Source organism: Labrus bergylta, chromosome 3 (genome assembly GCF_963930695.1).
Source record: "Labrus bergylta chromosome 3, fLabBer1.1, whole genome shotgun sequence".
NCBI lineage: Eukaryota > Metazoa > Chordata > Actinopteri > Labriformes > Labridae > Labrus > Labrus bergylta.
In genome coordinates this window covers 21,420,439-21,444,204 of record NC_089197.1, presented here as the reverse complement: position 1 = coordinate 21,444,204, position 23,766 = coordinate 21,420,439, and the positions used below count along the sequence as shown (strand labels likewise).

General features: G+C 39.0%; 2 protein-coding genes across 5 annotated transcripts; both read left to right on the top strand.

The window, feature by feature from the left end:
* Positions 1 to 1,607: 1,607 nt before the first annotated feature.
* Positions 1,608 to 3,399, top strand: clec3a (C-type lectin domain family 3, member A). The gene is made up of 3 exons (XM_020626042.3): positions 1,608 to 1,763; positions 1,861 to 1,941; positions 2,624 to 3,399. The coding sequence occupies exons 1-3, from the start codon at positions 1,661 to 1,663 to the stop codon at positions 3,019 to 3,021; spliced, it is 582 nt and encodes a 193-aa protein (XP_020481698.1). The 5' UTR covers positions 1,608 to 1,660; the 3' UTR covers positions 3,022 to 3,399.
* Positions 3,400 to 4,925: 1,526 nt separating this feature from the next.
* usp47 (ubiquitin specific peptidase 47) lies at positions 4,926 to 23,378 on the top strand. Of its 4 annotated transcripts, none has more exons than XM_065952954.1 (29): positions 4,926 to 5,227; positions 8,293 to 8,349; positions 9,706 to 9,900; positions 12,308 to 12,424; positions 12,547 to 12,706; positions 12,796 to 12,892; positions 12,988 to 13,133; positions 13,255 to 13,334; positions 14,405 to 14,554; positions 14,712 to 14,807; positions 14,893 to 15,045; positions 15,198 to 15,353; positions 16,198 to 16,329; positions 16,499 to 16,575; positions 16,809 to 16,864; positions 17,102 to 17,214; positions 17,321 to 17,422; positions 17,617 to 17,824; positions 17,952 to 18,067; positions 18,239 to 18,358; positions 18,476 to 19,307; positions 19,456 to 19,631; positions 19,732 to 19,812; positions 19,911 to 20,026; positions 20,124 to 20,242; positions 21,062 to 21,192; positions 21,454 to 21,501; positions 21,664 to 21,794; positions 22,476 to 23,378. In XM_065952954.1, the coding sequence occupies exons 1-29, from the start codon at positions 5,183 to 5,185 to the stop codon at positions 22,648 to 22,650; spliced, it is 4,185 nt and encodes a 1,394-aa protein (XP_065809026.1). In that variant the 5' UTR covers positions 4,926 to 5,182; the 3' UTR covers positions 22,651 to 23,378. The 4 variants fall into 4 exon arrangements, with proteins under 4 accessions (XP_065809026.1, XP_065809025.1, XP_065809027.1 ...); XM_065952953.1 differs by having other exon boundaries at positions 4,927 to 5,227; positions 15,195 to 15,353; XM_065952955.1 differs by lacking the exon at positions 8,293 to 8,349 and having other exon boundaries at positions 4,927 to 5,227.
* The last annotated feature ends 388 nt before the right edge of the window (positions 23,379 to 23,766 follow it).

The window sequence follows — 23,766 nt, the reverse complement described above, 5'->3', positions numbered from 1 at the left end:
GTGCAAGTCTTTGCTTGAATTATGATTGGCTTAAAAAACAAAACAGAAATGTCTAGTATTGTATAGTGTGTTCACAATCTTCCATATAAACTATGGTTTACCAGTGGTCGTATATTTTTGTCACTTCTTTGTTGTGTACTTTCTTTGAGTACAGCTCTGTTTACTTGAATAAATGTATCTGCAAGGTACTCACTTCATTGTTTGACTGTTATTCCTAATCATTTCAAAAAGTTGTCTAGACATTGTTATACAATTTTTTTTTACACGTTTACTTTTACATATACAAATATATTTAAATATGTTTTTTTGTTTACTTCATGAAGAGTTTCTATTTCTAAAAGATTTTTTCAGTTGTATTGTGAGTGCCAACATTTAAAAAACACTTCACATATGCTGCACGTCCTGCATGATCCCTCCTTTTAGCACTAGATGGCAACAGAGTGAGGGATTTTCAAAAATTCACTGTGGGCAGAACCTATTCATATAATCATTGGCCGAGCTGCTGCAAACTGTTTTTATTTAAAAAATCCATGCAGTGTAATTTTAAGTAATTGTCAATTAAACCATGAGAATTGAGTCAGTATACTTCTGAGCTCATGGTTTAATGTTAGTTTGAGGTGTCCATGTAGTGCAACGTGTATAAATAACTAATCACAAATGCCTTGTCCTTTAATTTCAAGATGCAGTTTCTTTAAGTTGGTGTGAAAATGCTGCTATTTAAGTAGTTAATATTGAAATAAATTGGATGTGTTTAATGCTACAGAGAATGATGTAACCAAGTTTTGTCAGTTTTTGGTCTTCAGTTTTGATTGGAATAAATCATCCAGGGAATTTTTCAAGTACTTAGTACAGCTTTAAGTTAAAGATAACACTATTTCCCCTATGTGAAATGAGGGGCCATGCTTAATTGTTGGTTTTGTGGGTCACATTTCTATACTGACCCTATATACCCAAGAGATTTTCTTATTTAGCATCCCCCTCCCATCTATATACAACATCCCACTCTAAAAATAACTTGGCATGCACCGTAGCAGAGCGCTGGACTTCCTCAGGTCTAGTAGAAGCTTTATTTTCTAAAGATTATATAACTAGAAGTTTGTATGACTAAAACATTGAAGAGAGTGTAGGTAAGAGCAAATAGTGTAAGTATGAACAACATTTCCTCAGTTCAATGTCCATCCAGTTAAATTTGTAAATTAAAGGTTTGTGAGTGTAGAACCACTTTATGTTAGCAAAGTATATTCCGTATAAGCAAACTTTTTCCTTGAGATGTATCAACATTTTCACTAGTTAAGAAGTGACTCAACATGTTAAAACATTGGACAGGGTGAAGAACACTCTGTAACAGTGCAGCAGTCAATGGATTTGTTTGTGAAATGAAAGGGAACGCTGCTTAGTTCACCTTGTCCCAAGTAAATATTTATGAAAAGCCAGACACAAGGAGGTTATTATTTCCTCCTCTACCCTTATACCTCTTTCACCTCCTCCTGATGTTTGGATAAATACAAACAGAGCTGGAGCCAATGCAGGGAGAGGAACCCACAGAGGCATACAGAGGGGCCAGTATATATTGAGCTGCCTGCAGTGATTTTTGGTTCCGTTCACAGCAGTACAAGGTGTGTCACTGTGTCCGGCCTGTTAGGATCCACCGGTCTCAGACATGGCTCGTCTGGTTCTGCATGTCTTCATCGTTCTCTGCTTCTCCATGCTCCACCTCAGCTCCAGCCGTCCGTCCCGCACCAGGAAGGCTGTTTCACCCCGAGGTAACTATTTCACACACATATCATAAATTAAGTATAGGCTATACTGATGTTTCATCCAACCTGTTCTTGTGTCCTCTGTATTGGCATGTGGCTGCAGAGGAAGATGATGTGAAGTCCCAGCTTGAGAAGTTGTGGCAGGAGGTGAACTCATTGAAAGAGATGCAGGCATTACAGACAGGTACTACCCTCACTAAATAAATGATAGGAGATGATGGATTAGATTTATTAACATTGCTATCATCATTTGGTATTTATTTTCTTAAGACAAGTAAATGAGAGAAAATGTGGGGCAATGGCAGCTTTACATTGTTGATATGACTAGTTGGCATTATCAATATGTAATGGTGCTTTCTCTTTATAAGCTGTCAGAAAATTGACAACTTCAGAACACAACTTTTAACTTTCTACTATGCGGTGTCTCCAGCAGAGGGCAGCAGCACTCTTATCAGAATTTAAAATATAAAGTTAGAGGATGAATTGCAGACTGGGAAGACTGAGAATACAAAATAAAATCTACATCATAACTCCCCCTCTCTTGTTTTAATAACCCAGTAGATCACTTTGAAATACAATGAATTCATTCATCTGTTTTTGTTGTTTAGTTGTTTTTGTATGCTCCTTTTTTTCCTTTAGAAGTTGATAACCTATACTCTGCTGATGGTAAACTCTTCAGTCTTCATTATTTATCTTCATGATTGTAGACAAAAATTATTTTCTTGAAAAAGGGGGATTCAAAAAATAAAGTAAAAAATATGAGTATTTTGTTAAAATGCCAATTATGGTTATTATTCTGTTTTTAAACAGTAAATTCAGACATTACAATTCAGTTTACTCATGAAGTAGGTCCATTGTGTTTTCAGTCTGTCTCCGTGGAATCAAAGCACACAGAAAGTGTTATCTGACAATCGAGGAGCCCAAACATTACCATGAAGCAAATGAAGACTGCATTGCACAAGGAGGAACTCTTGCAACACCTCGGGACATGATGGAAAACAATGACCTGAGGGACTATGCAAAGAGGAGTGCTCCTGGATCCAAGGACTTCTGGATTGGTGTGGCTGACATAGTGAAAGAGGGCCAGTATGTTGATGTCAACAGCATACCAGTCAGCTACTTCAACTGGGACCGCTCCAAGAAGCAGCCCACAGGAACCAAGAGGGAGAGCTGTGTGGCTCTGTCAGTGGCGGCACATGGAAAGTGGTATGATGAGGTGTGTCGCAGCCTCAAAAATTACATCTGTGAATATGTCATTCCCTAAATCAGACAGAGGATAATTTATGAGAGTCATGGATTAAAACAGTTTAAAAAGTGTTGGCTGGTCTGAGCTAAATCACAATGGAAACATGATTTATTATTGGCTATATATTGTTAAATTTACTAAAATGTGTCCCTGTTGTATTTAATTAGGGTTTCAATTGATTAGAATGCAAAGTAGTAACTGTAATCATTAAGAAGATGACGATGCATTGAAAAAATACTACATTTAATATATGTTTGGTAAATACACTTCATCTGTTAAGGTTTGTGAATAATACCGTTCTCTAATGGACCTCAGTTACTTAACCCAGTACACAATCATCTAACAATTTAAGCAAATATATGTTCATTCATCCTTCATTAAAAATCTTGAAAAATCCCTGAGGGCATGCTGTCATTTTCCATGATGCTGAGTTTACAGCAAAACAGAATAAATGCTCACAAACAAAGTAAATACAAAAATAATGGTAACAACAAAAATAAAATCAGTTAAATGCAAAGGCAGAGAAGTTTGTAATCATAGTTTTAAATTGACCCACAGGTAGAAGTTTGTTGCAAAAGTGTTTAATCTTTTTTTCCAAATGAAGTGTTTGCCTGTGAGACTTCAAGCATCAGCCAATTACTGGAACATGTTGAGAAGTGATTTTAGAAACCTGTCTTATAAGGAAGTAATATTTGGTGGCATTTTGCATATTAAGGCTTTATAAATAAATAAAAACCTATGCTTGTTACGTCTCACTGTTAGATTTTTGTTAATAGTTTTCAGTAGCCTCTGTTTGAAACTAAACTACAAAGCCCATAGAAAAAGTTTATAATTTAATTTGGATAGAGATAGATAGTGTCTGTAAGGGGCACAGGTTGTAGTTTTATATCTACTGTTTATTAAATCCAGCATAGACAGCAAACATAGGACTTGAACCTGACTTTTTACTCTGTCTACCCTTTTTTCATACTTGTTACAAGGTGAATATGTTTACAGCATGAGTGTGGTGACTGGTATTCATATAGAAAATCTTCTCTGAGGAACATTTTTTTACTGAAGAAATGACATGCTCTGATATTGTGTTTTTCCCATTTAATCAATGAAGACTATCCCCGTTACCTTTTTAGCACACAGTGAATCTCTATCCCTTAAATGTCCAATACAGCACAGTGAGTAGTTTGGCCTAAAAAGGAATGTATCACTATACACGTGTTTCCTTGTAACACAGGGATACAAATGCATGGCCAAAGCAATAACTTGTGCAGGAGATTTACTTCACTTCCCTTTAACAGTGACGCCCACTTTTTGGTGACAATAGCCAACACATAACAGTAGCCATATCTCTGTCCCTGTGAACCATAGACTGTAAATATATCCCTTTATACGGGCTATGCTGTGAACCAGCTGCAGCTCCTACACTGTGTGTAGGAGCTGCAGCTGGTTCACAGGGAGTTTGAACACAATTTTGGGCACTCTTCATCACATCAAAATAAATCTTAGGAATCAAGTCGAAAACAGATAAATTGAAACCATCTCCATGCTGACACAGATATGACCATCGTCAATGTGTCACATAAACTAATTAAGATAAGATATGTTTATTGTCACTGTACAAGTACAACGAAATATTGTTGGAGCAAGCCTGTAGATGCCTAATATCAGAAATATACAAACAATAAAACCAAATATTAAAATAAGAAATAAAAAATGTTAAAATTATTATTATTAATTATTATTAATTATTCATGGTAACGTGATGTTTTTGCTTGTTTTTTTGACAACACTGTCCTTTTAAAAAAAATAAAAATAACGTAGCCACGCACTGACGTCATCCTGTCCGTCCGTACGTACACATCACGCACGCCTGTTGTCTGGATGGAATATGACGCCAAAGCTGCCCGAGAGAGGTGAAGTCTCGCGAAGTGAAAACACCGGCCATCTTTCTCCATTTAAAGCTGAAAAACAACCAGAGAGTGTCGCGTCCACTTTTTTTTTTTTTTTTTGATAAGCCTTACAAGTTTTTGGGGGCAAGTTTTTTTTTTTCTTTTTAAATTTTGTCATCCAAAGCGTCCGAAACTTCCAACAAACAGGACACGCAAAGCCATGTTTGCGTTAAACGCTGCGAAGTTGTGCCGCTGACGTCCCTCTTCCCGTAAAGACGCTTAAAACTGTCGCACAAATGGAAATGGTGCCGAGCGAGGAGAACCAGTTCGTCCCCAAAGAGGTGAGGCTGTCATCAATCCATCGCACACATTCAACCCTTCTGGGGCTTTGCAGGACAAATAAAACAATCAATAGCAATGACACAACTTGTGCACCACTTGAGTGAGTTTCACGATCCCGATGTATCGTTTTAAGAAGCTTAAACTCTCGACGACGGCCCTTATCGTGACACGGCTAACTAATGATATAACGTTAGCGTGTAGCATGTAGCGGCTAGCTGAACTGCGTGTCACACAAAGTCGATTTATGTCGGGAAACTTGCTCCTAGTGTGATTATCAATATAGAATCAAAGCTTTCGAAAGATTGTTTCTGGTTAGCAAACAAGCCCGAGTGGTTCACCTGTTTGACATGTTTTAGTTAGTTGTCTGACTTACAGATGTAATAATGTTGTAGGTTCAGGTGGCTAATGTGCTTAGCATCTGTAAGTCAGGTTTATAAAGGAACCAGCTGAAGCTTTTAGTAAAGATGTTTTTTTATAACTTGCTTTTGATGCCAGTAGCTCCACATCAGTCAGACAGAGTGGTAGCTACGTTCACATCTGTCAGTTTAATGACGCTGCCGTGTCTCCTGGTCGTGTTTTTGTACATTGTTTTGAACTTCTCTGTAAACGTGAGCTGAAGCTAATGTTAGCCTGTGTGACCAGCTAACGTGAAACATGCAGGTGTGTTTTTTTTGTTTTTTTGTTTAAATCCCTTTTGTTATTCAACTGTCTGTGATCATGTACAGTCGTGTTTGTCTCGGGTTGAGCTATAGGCTACGTTTCCAATCATCTAAAATGTCTATAAGTTGTCATGTTATTCCCAAATTTTTTTTGACATCATATCAGCTCCAGTGTCTGTCGATGCCAATTTGGTCACCAGCTGATTTTTCTGGCATGCTGTCTTTTATTAATGGGGTAGCTTTAAGTTATCTGTTTTTATTGGGGGGGTTTATAGCCCCTTTGGTTACATTGACGTCAGCTGCAGTCACACAATAAGCATAGGACGTAACACACTGATTTGGATATGTTGATACACCTCTGCACATCATTTAATCGAAATATTTCCTTTTGAGTAATGTGACCTTTATCTACATTACATTATTGATTTCATGAGGAACTGGACTTGTGATGAGGAAATAGGTCCTGCTGACTATTTGCATACACAGCGTGTCCTACTCATGGTAAATAAATGTATTGGTCGAGAGGAAACACAACAGCTAGAAGAATACCACATCCAGTGTTTTAGTTCTGTGTCCTACTGTCCTGGAATTAATGGTTTCACATTTTGACTGATGTTTAGGAGCTTAACTGAAGGCAGGGTAATGTATTTAAGATGATTATGGTGATGAAATTGGATGGTGTTGGTAATGCTGATATGATGTTCTGGGATACTAGAGTTTCTTAGACGTCTTTTAATGAAACATTTGTTAGGTAAATATCGGTGACATGACCACCCTCACATTAAAAACCAGTGCCTACTCAATGGCTGTTTGTTTGAGATGATTATCCTGTGTAGATCCATGGTAACAACAACTTATCTAAATGGCACCATACTTTAGGGCTGGTCGATTATGTGAAAAATCAAAATCACGATTATTTTGATCGACATTGAGACCGTGTCTGTTATTTAACAAGATTACTCATCATTGATTTTACAACATCTCCATCACGTGCATTCGTTAAACATAAAAAACTGGTAACACTTTAAGATTTTGAACACTTAAGCAATTAATGAAAATAAGATATTTAAAAATAAACTTAAAAAATAAAATAACTATTTAAAAATTAAGTGGTAATGTATTTTTGTGGCCAAAATACAACAACGAACACTTTGAAATGTTTAATACACATGACAAAAAACTATGAACAAAATGAGTGCAACACAGCATTCAGCACTTCGGTTTAATCTTGTGTTTCTTGTTCACATGATCATGGGAGAACAAAACGGTAATTGAAACTGAAACAAGATTAATTGCCCAGTCCTACCATACTGTATGTGCAAAACATTTTTAGTAATTTATTTGTCATTTATATAAACGTTAGTATATGTTAGTGCTAACTACTGGTTTTAAGATGGGTTTTGTTCCCATCACTTGAGTTTCTTGCAGCTCTTTTCAAATGCTTTGTTTTTTGCTGAAAAGCCTCTTTACCTTTTTGAGTTCCACTTGCTTCATTTTTGACTTTTCTTCTTTTTTTTTTTGTTTAACTATCTCTCATGTGGAAACTAAAATTGTCCTCCTACAGCTGTGCTTAAAACATTTTCTGAGGTATTCCCAACTATTGCACTTGTACTGTCAGACCGCCAATATTTCCGGATATTCTCAGCAATTTGAGGAAGCTTATTTATTTTGTTGAGCCAATTTAAAAAAAAAAAAAAGCACCTAAGATATCTAGCTGTACATGTTTCTTCTGGTGACAATCACTTACTCATTGTCATCCACTCATCTGTCTTTTGAGCTACTCTAAAGTAGTATCCCTATAAAGTTAGCTGCCACTGGTTGCAACTTGTCAGAAATTCATTTTAGATGTAGTAAAGTCTGATAAAATGTATAATACATTGTCTTTGGATCAGATTATCTTTTGTTTTTGATTTCATTACCACATCTATATTCTGTCTTGTTGTCTGTGTGTGCTTGTTAGACATTTCATCGTATTGATAGGTGTTCATTGATGGACTCTGACATTTAACAACACAAGTGTCTGATAATATATTTGTGGCAAAAGGAATCATTTAAAGCTATATAGAAACACCACCTGTTCTTGAATTACCTGTGTTAATGTCAACACCTCTACGGTAAAAATAACCTTTAATCTCATAATACACTTGTGTGTTGTCAGCTGCAGCTTCTATAAAGGACCCATCAGTCACATTTTGTGAGGGTCACAAACCTCACAGTGGTTCCAAAAACAGGAATAACTTGTTACTGCAGTTATCTGCCAGCTGAACCGTGTTGGTAGATGTAGACTTAACTATATATTGCCTTTAGGTGGTTTTCTTATGCTTATTACACAGGCATGTTTTACCATTTATTTGAGTTGTTGTGTTTGTTTAAAGCTACCCCTAACCACCTCTGTATATTATTAGGGAGTCTTTTGGAGTTGCAGACAGAGTATTTTTGATGAGATGAAGAAGATTACTCAGGTAGCTATGCCTGGTGTGTTGTGTGGGAGCTTTCGTATGAATGCATGCTGTTAAACAGATGCATGAAGAAGCACCTTGTCGCTGCTGTTACTGCACATGAAGTCAGGCCAACTTAAGGGACATCAGATGCAATGAAATACTGATCCCCTTTATGACACATCAGGAACTGTGTCCTAGAAGTTGAATATTAACTGAAATATAAACAGACACAGTGAAATACCAGAACCTTGTACCAAGGATATATATTTTCATTATCCAGGTTTCTCAGGGATCAACAGGTCTGTATGAAAAATAATCAAACTTCTCAAATCACAGTTTTATACGGTTGTATGTTCATTTTACATTTTCATATAAATATTACAGTATGTTATTAGTTCCCAAATTAAGTGGCTGATAGTGTTCAATACTTTCAGACAGTTTATGAAACCCATGGTACTATGTAACCAGCTGCTCCATTTTCTTTCTTCAAATTTCTCAATATGGGTACCATACATAGAATATTGGAGTTGTGTATTTGCCTCTAGCCTACTATTTACTCAGTGGTTCATGCTGTATTTAAGTCATTTAAACAGCAAACAATTTGTAAGTAAAACAAGTCATGAGGCTAAGGAAGAAACCTTGTCATAGTGGTTGTACGCTTTGTTAATAAGCACTTGCTGTGCCTTGAAATTCCTGCTTGTCTAAGAAACTATTTACACCACTAGTTACAGTAAAATAAAGCTTTTAACTGAATCTCATTTCATCTAGCTTTATTACATTTTTAACCTCCTGTGTTTCCTCATGTAGAATAAACGATAGCATTTCCTCAGTACCTGTTCTTATCTAGTTATTGTTACCTTAGTTTTTGGATTGTGGGATAGGGGTGGGGGAGGGAGTCATGTTGTTGCTGTTTGATTAAATGTTGATGTAAAGCACTTTGGGATACATTTGCTGTGTGAAAAGTGCTATACAAATAAAGTTTGATTGATTTATTGATTTAAAATGAAGCATTTTGTTCAATCAGAAATGCTTTGAATTAAGAATTAAACAAGATAGCTAATGTGAACAAAAATTCCCCTCCAATTTCAATAGTTCCTTATTTATGCCCTGACACACTTCAGTCCGTACTTAAAGCAAATTACAGTTTAATATCCAAGTGTTTCTTAATCAGCAATGTAACTGAACTTGTAACACTTAGTTTGTATAATTAACCGCACTAAGGCATGTCATATGATGCTTTTTGTCTCGTGTGTGTCTGATATTGACAGTTGTTGCACAACACTTTGATTTTCACCAGCTCATGGTTTTCATTAACAAGTCCAGTAAATACAGCTAGCTCATTATGCTAATAGCTTTCCCTTTTTTTTCAATTTGCAGATTCAAAATGCGGCAGAGGAGCCCCGAATGCTCTGTATAATTCAGGACATCACCAGTGCAAAGACAGTCAATGAGAGGCTCACCCTCAACCTGCCTGCCTCCACCAAGCTCTCCAAACTCTATGAAGATGTTGCCAAGAAAGCGGGATATGTGAATGGCACCTTTGAACTTGCCTGGGGGAATACACAAGACATGGTGAGATAATTAATTCATTGGCACAGTCACCTTTGTTTTTGCCAACACCAACCTACATAACTTTCTGCACATCAGGGTTTTCACATGATTTAAGAGCTTCGTTTATTAGCTTCAGTGTGTTGAAAATGTCGAGTTTTCTATCAGTAGGATCCTTTATCCTCAAACTTGACTTAAGTGTTGAAATAAAAAGATGGTTGACTTAAACCCAACTTGTCAAAGAGAGCTCCATATTTGAAATACAAGCTCAGATAGTCTGAGTTTGTGTAGGTTCACAAATATTTAGGGATCAGCGATTGTTATAGTTGTTGTATTAAGATTAGATTGAATGACTGTGCAATGTGAAAGGGGTTTCTGGTTGTAAAGACGTACACCTCAGCTCTAGCGATTTGGGGATTTTAAGCTGATTGTCGTGGTTTTGCATTCTGCTATAACGCTTACTCCCAGCATTAACAGGCGTCTGTTATTGGTGCAAAGAGTGTAAAAACTCTGAACCTAAATCTGTCCAAGAATTAACACTCAAAAATGCATAAAAGGAATTTCTTTCCTTCCTGGTTCCTGACAGCTCTGTCAGCCAAGAGTCATTCACGAGGGACTGCAGTAGGAGAGTTTGTACCAACATCTTGCTCAAAACTAGTAGACTTTGCTGCATTCAGCACTGCAGGAGAGATCATTGATGACAAAAAAGGGAGCCCTAAACCTGTGTACTCCGCCTAACCAACACAATATGTAGAGACTTGCTGCTAAACTAACCTGTGGACACTTAGCAACCACAAAGCAAGATCTTGACACAGACAGAAGAAAAGACGATGTATGAGTCCCTTGTGTTTAACTGTAGAAGGTAAACACGTGAATGCTGTGTCAATATCCGAACCCATCGGCAGTTGTTTTGATGATGTAGCCCTTAGGAGAAACCGACAGTTCTTCAAGGCTTCTGCTTTCACCAGCAGTTATTCAGATGAGCTTTAAAGACTTTGAGAGTCAAGACTTCATTTTGAGTGAACTGGTCATTGTTTACAGCATGACTGGCCACTTGAGGTACAAGAATTGAGATATGGACACTTCAGGAACTTGGTTGTTTTCTGATTGATTACTATTAATAGAAATGGTGTTGCGTTCTACCTCTTTAGCACTTCACACAGTGTTTAACTGCATACATTACAGCCAACGTACGCTGATATGAAAGACACATTTGGAGTAGATGTCTCGAATATGTCACAGCAGTTGTGCACAGATTGTGAGGGCAGAACAGCTCTGAAAGCAAGTGGAGAGAAACACCAAAATAGTTAACAAAAAGTTCATAGAAACCCAGAAGTACGAGTGCAATTGGTTATCAGTATATACAGTTGTTGTTTGGCATGTTTCCGAAGACCACGTCTTGAATAGCAGGATTTTATGTCCTTGTCAATAGCCAAGCAATACACAAAAATTATCCGACATATCTCATTCTTCAATAACCTGGACATGACTACACAGTACAATGTTTTCTGAGTCCAGAGATTCATATGGCTTACGTTTTTTCTGTAATATAATGAAGATGCTGGGTTTCTCCACAAGGTTAACAAAGATGTCTGGTGTTCAACACCAGCAACACAGCTGCCCCTAATTGACCCAAAGTTAACTTGTGCAGTGTTAAGTGAATGTTTTCAGTGTTGTAAAGTTCTAGCAGAGTATTTCAGGAGAAAAGTTCCCAGCCTCTGTTTAAAGATGTGGTAATGAGTAATTGTTAGGACACGGAAGCTACAGCTACAGCTGATGTATAAAGAGCGTTTTAAGTGTATCATAACCTCAGTTAGTCATTAGTGTTGAAGGGGTGTTTAAAAGTCAGACTGAGCCAGCAGTGTTCTCTGCCAAAGGGAAACAAAGAATGAAGACAGGATGTTGATAAGGTGTTCTCATATTGTGCCCAAAGGACTATATAATCGTTGCTTCCTTAATTTGCTCATTCAGGGTAGACTACAAGTTTGTACTGTGTTTGTCAATGTTTGTGTACATACTACTCCCTTTTCTTAAATGAGCACAGGCTAATCCTGCTGCTGACCCAGGCCAAAGCCCAGGTGCTGTGTCCGTTGTTATCTCACTGAGTAGGTCAGTGGATTAAGCTACTGTATGTTTCCACTGCAGCACTTTGCCTGTCTATCCTCAGCCCGTCGTGGAGAAAGAAAGACAGAAAGTCTTATTTTCCCATGTTGGCTTTAAATTACTTTCCTTTTATACGTCAGTACGGATAATTTGCTGGAAATGACTTCTGTGGGAATTTTAAGTCTTCTTGTGAGTTTGTCTCTCTTGTAGGCTGCAGAAAGCAACTTCTATTCAGTGTTTTGTAACTGCTCTTTTCTGCCTCCAAGGATTGTTGTTTTCATGCGTCTGTTCATGTGATTTTTTTCTTCTACTCTGTCTTCCCCTCAAGGCACCACTGGACCACAGTGGTGAGATGTCTCTCTCAGATTCTGCATTCGAGCCTGGTGGTAAAAAGAATTTCCTCCAGCTAACTGACAAAGATGGAGAGCAGCCACAGATTGCCTCGGTAAGTGATGTAAACAAAATCATAAAATCTTAAACTGTATCAGAGTTCAGTTTATGTTACTTCAGTAAGACTGAATTTGGTTTATGGATCTAAAGGCATTATGTAATCTTGTACTTTACCAGGTGCAGGATGAGTCTGCGACAGCAGACAGCAGTGGACTGGATGACAGTTCCCAGGAGCGGTTTATAGGGCCTTTACCAAGAGACAGCACAGCAGGCTGCAGTGGTGACTACAGCAGTCCTGCTTACTCCTACTCGTCCATCCTCAACAAATCTGAGACAGGTAAAGTTCTGTGTGATGTTGAACATATAACACAACTTTTTTTTTTTTTTTACAAACCTCTTACCTCTTGTGTCTTGCCCCCACTGTAGGTTATGTGGGCTTGGTCAACCAAGCTATGACCTGCTATTTGAATAGTCTGCTACAAACCCTCTACATGACCCCGGAGTTCAGAAATGCACTCTACAAGTAAGGAGACATGCAAGTAAAAGTCTTGGTGAAGTTTTACTCTTTTAAGAGTTAAAATGTCAAAAATATTTCATCATTTTCTTGTCAAACTTCAGCTGGGCGTTTGAGGAGTCTGAGGAGGATCCCGTCAACAGTATCCCATACCAGCTGCAAAGGCTGTTTGTTCTCCTGCAGACCAGTAAGAAACGGGCTATTGAGACCACTGATGTGACACGCAGTTTTGGCTGGGACAGCAGTGAGGGTAAGCTTTTGTACTCCCCTGTGACAACACTCTCATGGCTTTTCTGCATATTCGCAAAAAGACGAGCTTTTCGCCTCAGTATTTGAACACTCGCTTTAACTTTTTGTGCCTGTGTTTTTAGCTTGGCAGCAGCATGACGTTCAGGAGCTGTGCAGAGTCATGTTTGATGCCCTGGAGCAAAAGTGGAAGCAGACAGAGCAGGTAGGAGAGAAGTAGAAGTTTATTTTAGTCTTCAGTATCTGTCCAATAGATCCATTATTGGATATTAACAAAAGGCCTTGTGTATGATAGTGAAAAGGGCTAGTGATCCCCAGAGTTAGCTGTTTCTTTTCTCAGGAGTGAGTTCTTCACCTCAAGCACTTAATCCAGTGTGAATGTGTACAGCCATGTGGTCTGTTCACATGGGCATCTGGGTAGCACACAATAAATGCATGTGATTTAGCCCCATTTAGAAATATGGTCTGACTGTAATGTGTTTGTTTTAAGTCTGCCATATTAAGGTTGGCAGTGAAATTAGAAATTAAAAATAAGGAGATCTATGGGATAAATATATCCCACTTCTGTCCAGTTCAAGCTCCAGTTACTTAGAGCTGTGATGACAACATACATCTGCTTTCACAGTCTAACACACTACATGGGGAGATCGCCTTAAAAGGATAGGTGGATTTATTTTGAATGTTGTATGAGCTATATGTCACATCCTAAGTCTAAAATCTTTAGAGCATGTAGATGATGGTTAGCATGACCCCAATCTGTTTTATATATCTGGAGGGCCGAAGAAAAATGTCAAACTCTGGTGGACAAAAAACATTTATTCTATTCTATTTAGAGTAGTCAACCAGAGATCCAGCACATAAGGAAAGCACAATGATTCTTATCCACTTAAATGCAACCTAAATAAACAATTATTGGTGTGAGTGTAAATTATTTTGAGAATGTTTTCACCCCTTTACCTCGCTGTCAGAATGCCCTTTCCTTCTGCATATATATTTTGTTAAATTTTCTTCGCATTAGGCAAAGTTTCAGACTACTATCATTAAAGAATGTCAAACAAACAAGGCAATTTTCTAAATGGAAAAATACTTAATGTCATACGCTTTAAAAGCCTACATGTGCCAAAGACTAGACTATTTACAGGTGTTCATACAGCATTAAATGACACATTTATGCCTACTTTAATAACAGCAGGTAGAATGACATTTGTTAAACAAACTGCATTGTTACAAGTGAAACATTTGAAAGGCCTGACTGCCATGTCCTCACATCTTAAGGCCGACCTGATCAACCAGCTGTACCAGGGGAAGCTGAAGGATTATGTCCGTTGTCTGGAGTGTGGTTATGAGAGCTGGAGGATTGATACCTACCTGGACATCCCTCTTGTGATCAGACCCTTCGGAGCTAGTCAGGCCTACGGCAGTGTGGTTTGTTTCTCTATGCTTTTCCTTTAAACACTTAACACTTATTTTGGTCTCAAGACTACATCGTGGTTACCTTGAATTTAATGCTTGCTGCTCATTTTAATCAGTCAGTGATACTTTAGTTTTTTTTTAATCATGAAAATTTTGTGTTCTGCTATAGGAAGAGGCTTTGCAAGCATTTATCCAACCAGAAACTTTGGACGGGCCCAACCAGTACTTCTGTGAACGATGCAAGAAGAAATGCGATGCACGAAAGGTGAGCACACTGAAAACATGACATGTACAATGAAGTGTCCCACAATGAGCCCGTCTGAGTCTTTGATCAATACTTTTCTTCCCAGGGTTTGAGATTTCTGCACTTTCCCTACCTGCTGACACTCCAGCTGAAGCGCTTTGACTTTGATTATACCACTATGCACCGCATCAAGCTGAATGACCGCATGACTTTCCCAGAAGAGCTGGACATGAGTCCATTCATCGATGTGGAAGATGAGGTGAGAGAAGATATGGCAGCATCTTATAGTGCTTTTTAATTGTTATCAATAAGAGGAAGCTCTTAAAGGCTGCGTAAAGTTTTTGTTTTTGAATACTATGTGGCCAATTTGTACCCCTTTAATTTGTTTTGTAATGCTCACCTTCCTAGAAGTCACCTCAAACAGAGAGCAGCACTGACAGTGGAGCAGAGAATGAAGGCAGTTGCCACAGTGACCAGATGAGCAACGATTTCTCCACAGATGATTGTGTGGACGAGGGCATCTGTTTGGACAGCACCGGCAGCACAGAGAGGGTGCTGAAGCCAAAGGTGATCATTTCAGCTCCCAAACTTTGTTTAAATGTTTGATTGTTGCACCCCTGCATGGTTTGTTAACTATGTGAATGAGTGCATATGCCCTGGGATATTTTGATTAGATTCGTTAAATATGAGATATCTGCTACTAATAGTCTATTCGCTAGTTATATTACAAAAAAGTTCATTAAATATGAGTCTTATAAATTTAAATGTAGCATGTAACCTTCTCAATTCGGCACCATAAGCCTTTGATCCAAACATGTTTTTCTGCACTTGTGGTCTAGACTAATAGTCAAAGTCTTTGGCAGAGTAACCACACAGCTGTATCAAAAGGCAGCCAAGTTTTATTTTGGCCTGTTATCAAGTTACCCACCAAATGAATGTTAATTAGTAACAGCTGATATCACATGTTGCCAGAATAGCTTTTCATTTTTACCATCGTCCATTTTTACGTCGGTGTACACTGGTTGTAAATGAGAATCTCAGTTCTAATATTGATGTGGAAGGGGAGTTCACTGGGAATGTTGTTACAGACTGAGCAGAAAAGGGATGCCTTTACTTCCCTCTACTTGTTACTTGGGATGTCCTTTTGTCATTCATAATGTGAGCTGAACTTTCCAGATGATAACCCAACCAACACTGTGTGGGTCATGGTGGTTCTGATACAGAATATTATTTTGGATGTTACTCTCACTCTTCAAATGTAGGATCTTTAAGCTTATATTATTATCAATCGCAAATGAGGTGTCATTAAATAAACCTCCATGTTGTCAGAATAAACATGAAATATCATCATGATAGAGATTTATCTTTGCTTTTAATTTAACAGAACAATTTGTTTCCCTTCTATTTTCAGAGTTTGCCGACCTTTGAACTGTTCTCTGTCATGGTCCATTCTGGGAGTGCTGCAGGTGGCCACTATTACGCCTGCATCAAGTCTTTCAGTGATGGCCAGTGGTACAGTTTCAACGATCAGCATGTTAGCAAGGTCAGCATACGGCCTTGAGACACCTCTTCCTACAATATGTAAATGTCAGACTGTATCAGTACCACTCTTCATCTAACAAACATATCTGCATCATTTTAACACTATGCTTAACATCAACATTGTTGTTTCATTATCAGTATATATATATCCATGCATTTCTTTTGGACAGATCACCCATGATGATATCAGGAAGACATATGGGGGATCCTCAGGGAGCAGAGGCTATTACTCCAGTGCATTTGCAAGGTCAGTGCTGTGTCTCATCTGTTTCCTAAGTGGAATGAAATGTATTCTATTCGTACATTGGTTTAGGGAAGACTGCAATCATCAAGTTTATTTATATGCCACATTTCAGCAACAAGGTAATTGTCGCTGCTTCACACAAGACATCAGAAGCATCATGACAAATGGGAAAAATTAATTAATAAAGGATGTTTGAAAATTCATAACAAAACATGCTTTTTTTCCCCTCCCAACAGCTCTACAAATGCATACATGCTGATTTATAGATTGAAAGATCCCTCAAGGAATACAAGTAAGAAATCATTGCACTTCAATGTCAATTATAGTGATCTTTTTCCAAACCTTCATACCGTACGAGCCAAAAGCTTGAGCTCTTGTTTCCCAAACCATAGCACTCCTTTGGCGTAGCAGGGTTGTTGACATGTTTATATAAATTAAATACTTTCATTATTGTGTCTATCAGTTGGGTAGCTGTCGGTAATCATTTTTATAGAATCAGTATGGAGTACTTTGACTGTCTTGTCCGCAGAGTATTTAGCTGTGGAAGACTTCCCCGAGCACATAAAGAGTTTGGTTCAGAAGGAGAAAGAGTCTGAAGAGCAGGAAAAGCGTCAGAGGGAGATCGAGCGCAACACTTGCAAGGTAAATCAGCTGAAGGTGTATTGTTGTATTCCTGAAATAGGATCAGTTGATGCATTTCATCTTTTGTTGTTTTTACCTCTATTTATAATTTTCTTTTGATCTTCAGATTAAGCTGTTCTGCATGCATCCTGTGAAGATGATGATGGAGAGCAAGCTGGAGGTACACAAGGACAAAACGCTCAAAGAAGCAACAGAGATGGCCTACAAGGTTTGTTAACTGTTTGTCTCTTACTTTTGATTTATTATCAAAGCAGCTAGCCTACCATAGCAACATGTGGCAGTGGCAGACTTTAGATTCTTGAATGCTGGAGGGTCTTAACCGCATGTCACTTGAGACCACCAATGTATCTTTATCAAGACAGAATTTGTGTTTACTCCTCGTTTGTTTGTTGTGCATCTTAGCTGATGGACCTGGAGGGAGTGGTCTCTCTGGACTGCTGCCGCTTGGTAAAGTACGACGAGTTCCACGAGTACCTGGAGCGCTCCTACGAAGGCGAAGAAGACACACCAATGGGCCTGCTGCTGGGAGGGGTCAAGTCGTCTTATATGTTTGACTTGCTGCTTGAGACCCGCAGACCAGAACAAGTGTTCCAGCCTTACAAACCAGGAGGTCAGTGACCTGCTGCCATGTCGACTACTGAATCAACTGTACACATATAATGATGCAGAGTACAATGCAAAATCCCATCACATCTTTATGCCTGTGCGTGTGTTTCTGATTTTATTTTTCCCCTCAGAGGTGATGGTGAAGGTTCATGTTGTTGATCTGACGACTGAGAGCATCGCCTCTCCGATCAGTGTTCGGGCGTACTTGAACCAGACCATCACTGAATTCAAACAGCTTATTGCACAGGTTTCTTAAATTTATCTTCTCAGTTATTTCACTTTATCATCATTTGTTTTCCTGACTATTTATATATTTTAGCATTAACTCAGAAAATTGTGTTAAACATTTTTGTGCTTTACCAGTGAGACTGTGCGCGAAGTTCATTTTTTCAATGTGTGTGAATGTGTTTGATTTTAGGCTACAGGGCTTTCTGCAGAGACCATGCGTGTGGTCCTGGAGCGCTGCTATAATGACCTTCGACCCCTATGTGTTCCAAACAAGACACTGAAAGCTGAGGGGTTCTTCAGGAGTAACAAAGTACGAACGTTTTCTTTTATTCCTGACTTTTTTTGCTTCAAGTGTTTAATTTGTGTTGTTCAAGGCAGAAAATATTAACTGTAAAGTATGAATTTAACCGGTGTTGTGATTTATCAGGTCTTTGTGGAAAGCTCTGAGTCGCCAGATCATCAGGTTGCTTTCACTGACTCACTCTTGTGGAAACTTTTGGATCGTCACGGGAACACAATAAGACTCTTGGTTTTACTGCCTGAGCAGTCTCCAGGTACTATGGCCAACAGAACTCCTTGCCAAAAAGTAGGCGTTGACTCCGAGGAGCCCTTTGAGGGGTCAAAAGGCAACAGGAAGTCAGTGGAGGCTATCCTGGAGGAGAGCACGGAGAAGTTAAAGAATCTGTCTCTGCAGCAGCAGCAGCAGCAGCAGCAGCAGCAGCAGCAGCAGCAGGGCTCCAGCACTAGTGACAGCCAGAAAAGCTCTGACGCCAGTGACTTTGAACATATTGAGTCCCTGACACAGGAGGCTGACTCAAACTCTTCACTCTGTGTGGCTGCAGACAACAGAGAGTTAGAGAACCGGATCAAGGCTGTGGCAGGGGGCAGCAGCGGTGCCTCCTCCGACCCTGAAAATCAATTTGCATGTGAGGAGCGCTCGGATTCTGAGGTGAACAATGACCGCAGCACCAGCTCAGTAGACAGCGACATCCTGAGCTCCAGCCACAGTAGCGACACTCTTTGTAATGCAGACAACGGGCCCATTCAGCTAGCCAACGGGTTGGACTCTCACAGCATCACTAGTAGCCGACGCTCAAAAGCCCATGAGGGCAAAAAGGAGACCTGGGACACTGCTGAGGAAGACTCAGGGACAGACAGCGAGTATGACGACAATGGGAAGAGCAAGGCAGAGGCTCAGTACCTCTACTTCAGGGCAGAGCCTTGTTCTCAGGATGACTCTTCTACGGACACACAAAAAAGTATGAAAAAGTTGTATTCATGACACTGTAATGAGCTGTGATTATCCTTAATTAAGAAAAGTAGTTCACATTTCATTTAGACCTGTGCAGGTGAATGAATAACATATTCATTGTGTGTTTGATTGTTGTTTCTTGGTTTCTGCTTCAGGTTTAGTGCTTCACGTGGACAAGAGAATAACATTGGCAGCATTTAAACAGAACCTGGAGCCCTATGTGGGAGTCGCCTCCACCCAGTTCAAGGTGTTTCGAGTGTATGCCAACAACCAGGAGTTTGAGAGTGTACGATTAAACGAAACCCTCTCATCGTTCTCTGACGACAACAAGGTCAGGATCAATTCTACCGATGATTTTACATTAAGTTTCTGTTACAATGATCCAACACTGACAATGATTCTTAACTGAGACCTTTTATTTCTTTCCATAGATAACCATTCGACTAGGCAGAGCACTGAAAAAGGGTGAATACAGAGTAAAAGTCTATCAACTTTTAGTGAATGAAGCAGAGGTAAGCGCTAAAGTACTTTTCAGTTATGAGGCTCAGAATATTTCAACTGACTGTGTAATCAGACGAATGGATCATTTATCCATTTCCCTCTTCCTCAGCCCTGCAAGTTCCTTGTGGACACGGTGTTTGCCAAGGGAATGACAGTGAGGCAGTCTAAAGAGGAGCTGCTCCCTCAGTTAAAAGAGCACTGTAAGCTCGACCTCAGCATTGACAGGTATGACTTTCTTTCTTGTAACTTTTGCAAAGAGAACATTTGTAAGTGTAGGTGTTCACCTTAGTGTGTGTGTGTGTGTGTGTGTGTGTGTGTTCAGGGTTCGTCTCAGGAAAAAGACATGGAAGAACCCAGGCACAGTGTTTCTGGACTATCATGTCTATGAAGAAGACATCAGCATCTCTTCGAACTGGGAGGTTTTCTTGGAAGTTCTTAATGGTAACACTCTTCATATGATTTCTGACACATTAGAATAGTTGTGTCAGTGCATACTGTTTTCACATACAGTATTCACTCACATACAGTATGCACTCATGAAAATTCCTAGAGGATTTCAGGTGGACTGTCCTTGCATTCCTCCTGAGTGGGCTGTTCACACATTTTCCTCACAGGGGGAGACTGTCCCTGGCTGAGATTTTTTGCCTTTATAATTATGCTACCTGTAATTAAACACAATCAAGATATTAACAAAAAACTGGAAAAGAGCATACTGTCAAACAGAAAACATAATGAAGCAGATACATTATGTGCACCGAGACCACACTGGGCGTGTGCATACAGTCTATGGACTTGCATTGGTCGCAGGATTTAAGCATCACTACCCCTCTTCTCGAGGAGTTTTACTGAATATTGTCTGCTGCCTTCTCACATTGCCTCACTGCAACTTGCAGTATGTTTTTTTTTACTAGGTGGTTGGAAAAGTGCTGTGAAAAATGTGTCTGTTTGCATTCATATATGCAGCTCACCCCAAAAACTTTTTTTAGGAGTTTTGTTAAGTGTATGTCTTTTGAATTCTTAGTTGAAGTTGTATCCCTTGCTATGCCTCTCTCCTGCTGCCAATTGTGTTGTAAACTCAAATAGGCCTATTATTCCATTGTTTTGTTTTGTGTAATGTAATTCATTCTTTTCAGTGTTTTTTCAAAATATAGTCGTCTTGTTTCAAGGGACATGTCTATTTTTCCAGGTGAAGTATTTTAGATGTAATTAAAAAAAACAGTCAGAACTTGAATTGTTGTCTGCCATGATTAATTTTTTTAGAACCAGAGAAGATGAAGTCCATGTCACAGCTGGCTGTTCTGACTCGGAGATGGAGCCCGTCTACAATGAAGCTGGGACCCTTCCAGGAAGTCATTCTGGAGAGCAGCAGTGTAGAAGAACTCAAGGACAAGGTATGTCTGTAACCCAATTTATTCAGCCATTCAAAACATACACAAATCTAATCATCTAAATTCAGGAAATATAAACCTCAAAGTAATATCAATACATAATGAACAGAACTATATAAAGTTATGTTAATACAATTGTGTAAGTAAAAATTACTTCTAATAAAAATAAAATGATTGGCTTTATTTGTGGAATAATGGTCTTAATACTGTTCACTTTGCCGAAAAAGGCCTTTTTTTGACTTATTTTCTTCATTCTGTTCACAGCTTTGTGAAATCAGCAATATTCCTCTCGAACAGCTGGAGTTTGCAAAGGTATGTGAGAAGCAGCACCTCACACAGATTAGCTTGTTCATCCCTTATGTCTCCCATTGTTCAAGTGGTCTGTCTTTGACTGTGAATCAGGTGTTCCTGCTCTTGTTTGTCTGATGCCAATCACATCCCTGTTGTGAAATCCATCTGCTCTGCTCTGAACAGGGTAGAGGAACATTTCCTTGTGATATTTCTGTGCTGGAGATCCATCAAGATTTGGACTGGAACCCTAAGGTGTCCACTCTGAACGTGTGGCCTCTGTACATCTGTGACGATGGAGCTGTGGTCTTCTACAGGTACGTTTAAACTATTACAGTCCAGTGGCATGACAGATGGACTGGACTTTGGTCCAAACATGTTGGTTATAATCGGTTATAATAGGTTTAGGAAACATTTTTTGGGATTATGAGAATTCATTAGTAAAGTTATTTTTCTGTAAATAATCTCCATTAACATGATTTCTGTGAAAGTTTGTGAAACATGTTTGAGTTACAAACTCAGTTCATCCGAAACATGACATGTCATTTTTAAACATGTAAAAATGTAAGCGTTAAAGCAAGTTAAAAAGGAAAATAAAGTAGAAAAAGTCAAGTCTCAAATTACAGTTGCATAAGCAGCTTCAGTCATTTTTTGTGTGTCATAGAAATGCACTAACAATTTTGAAATGCTGATTGTAATTCAAGTATGATGTTGTGTTAATGATAATGTGTTTTGAAACTGCGACTGTCTCTGTGCTGGGACAGATTATGAGACACCTATGCAGTACATGTAGCATTGGCCTTTCATTTTTTACCTATTTTTTGATATCCTTAATGGTGGCATGCTTAACAGTATTAACAATATTAATTATTATCGATGTATTTTTGAAAATGATAGAAAGCGATGTTACCTCACTGAACTGCATCACAGCCTCTTAGGGGATTCCATCTGAATTATTTGTGACTTGAGATGAACACTCCTGTTGTTTGTCTGTGCAGGGACAGCACAGAGGAGCCTATGGAGCTCTCGGAAGACGAGCGTAATGAGCTGATGAAGAAGGAGAGCAGCCGTCTGCTCAAAACTGGACACCGTGTCAGCTACTCGCCCCGCAAGGAGAAGGCACTTAAGATCTACTTGGACGGAGGCCCTGCCAAGGACTCGGGGCAGGACTGAGGCAATAAGCCCTGGCCCCGGTCTTTGGGAATGGTGGCTACTGCAGCAAAACAAAATAGGCTTACATGACTCAGTCGGAGTATCAGGCCTGATAGATACTTGAACATCAAGCAGCGCTGTGAGGCTAACAGGCTCTCACCCTCCACTCAGAGCCACAGGAAGGGCTCAGAAATCCTATTGTGCACTATAGTGTATTGTACTGTAAAGTTTAAAGGGAAGTACGAAAGCTATCCAATACAGAAAGAGAATCAAATACTGTATAGACTAATCAATTGAACGTAAAAGCTCCAGAGATGGATGCAGAGATGCAAGGACTGTGAACTGGACTGGAAGGCGTCCATCCTGGCTATTTAAGTCTCCTGTCTCCTTTTCCATCTATGTATTTCACTTCGTCCTGTCACTTTGTGTTTCTCCTCCTGTTTCAGAAATACTGTCGATTCTGATTCATCCCTAACCATCTTATAAGTCTGTGGTGCTCAAACCTTTCTGAGCATAGAGTTAATAGAAAAAAAAAAAAAATCTTCTGACGTTCGTTCACCTTCCTTTTAAATATTTGAAAACCAACAGCATATACAACTGAAAAAACGACTCATCCAGCCTCTTTTCAGTCTCGCCTCTTCTCTTGGGGCCAAACCTCACTCTCTCACTGACTTTGACCAGTCGAGATGTGAATTCCTCTCTCAAGATTTCTCGAATCAACAAAAGCAACAATAAATGTGTTAATTTGACATGGCTAATGCTCCTTTAATGCTGGAGATGTGTTGTTCTTTTTTCCCCTCAATGCTTTGTGCTTTTTAGGAGCTTTACCTCGGCTACATCCCTTCCACTAAATAAGGTGAGACATAGACACTTGGTCCTTTAACACCAAGTACAATAAAACAAAACCAAGTAGACTATGTTACAGATCACCATGTTTTGTTTTTTTGTAAATCATTTTTTCCAGACTTAATCATTCAGTTAGGTCTCATAAACACCCGTTGTCTGTGTTAACCTTAAATTTAGAAAGTGGATTTCTATTTTTCTTCTTTCACCATGTGACCTGGTTTGTATATCTCTACCGTCACCCATGTATTGTGTGTGTGGTGGTGTACTGATGGGAGGGATCTCTCTGAGTTT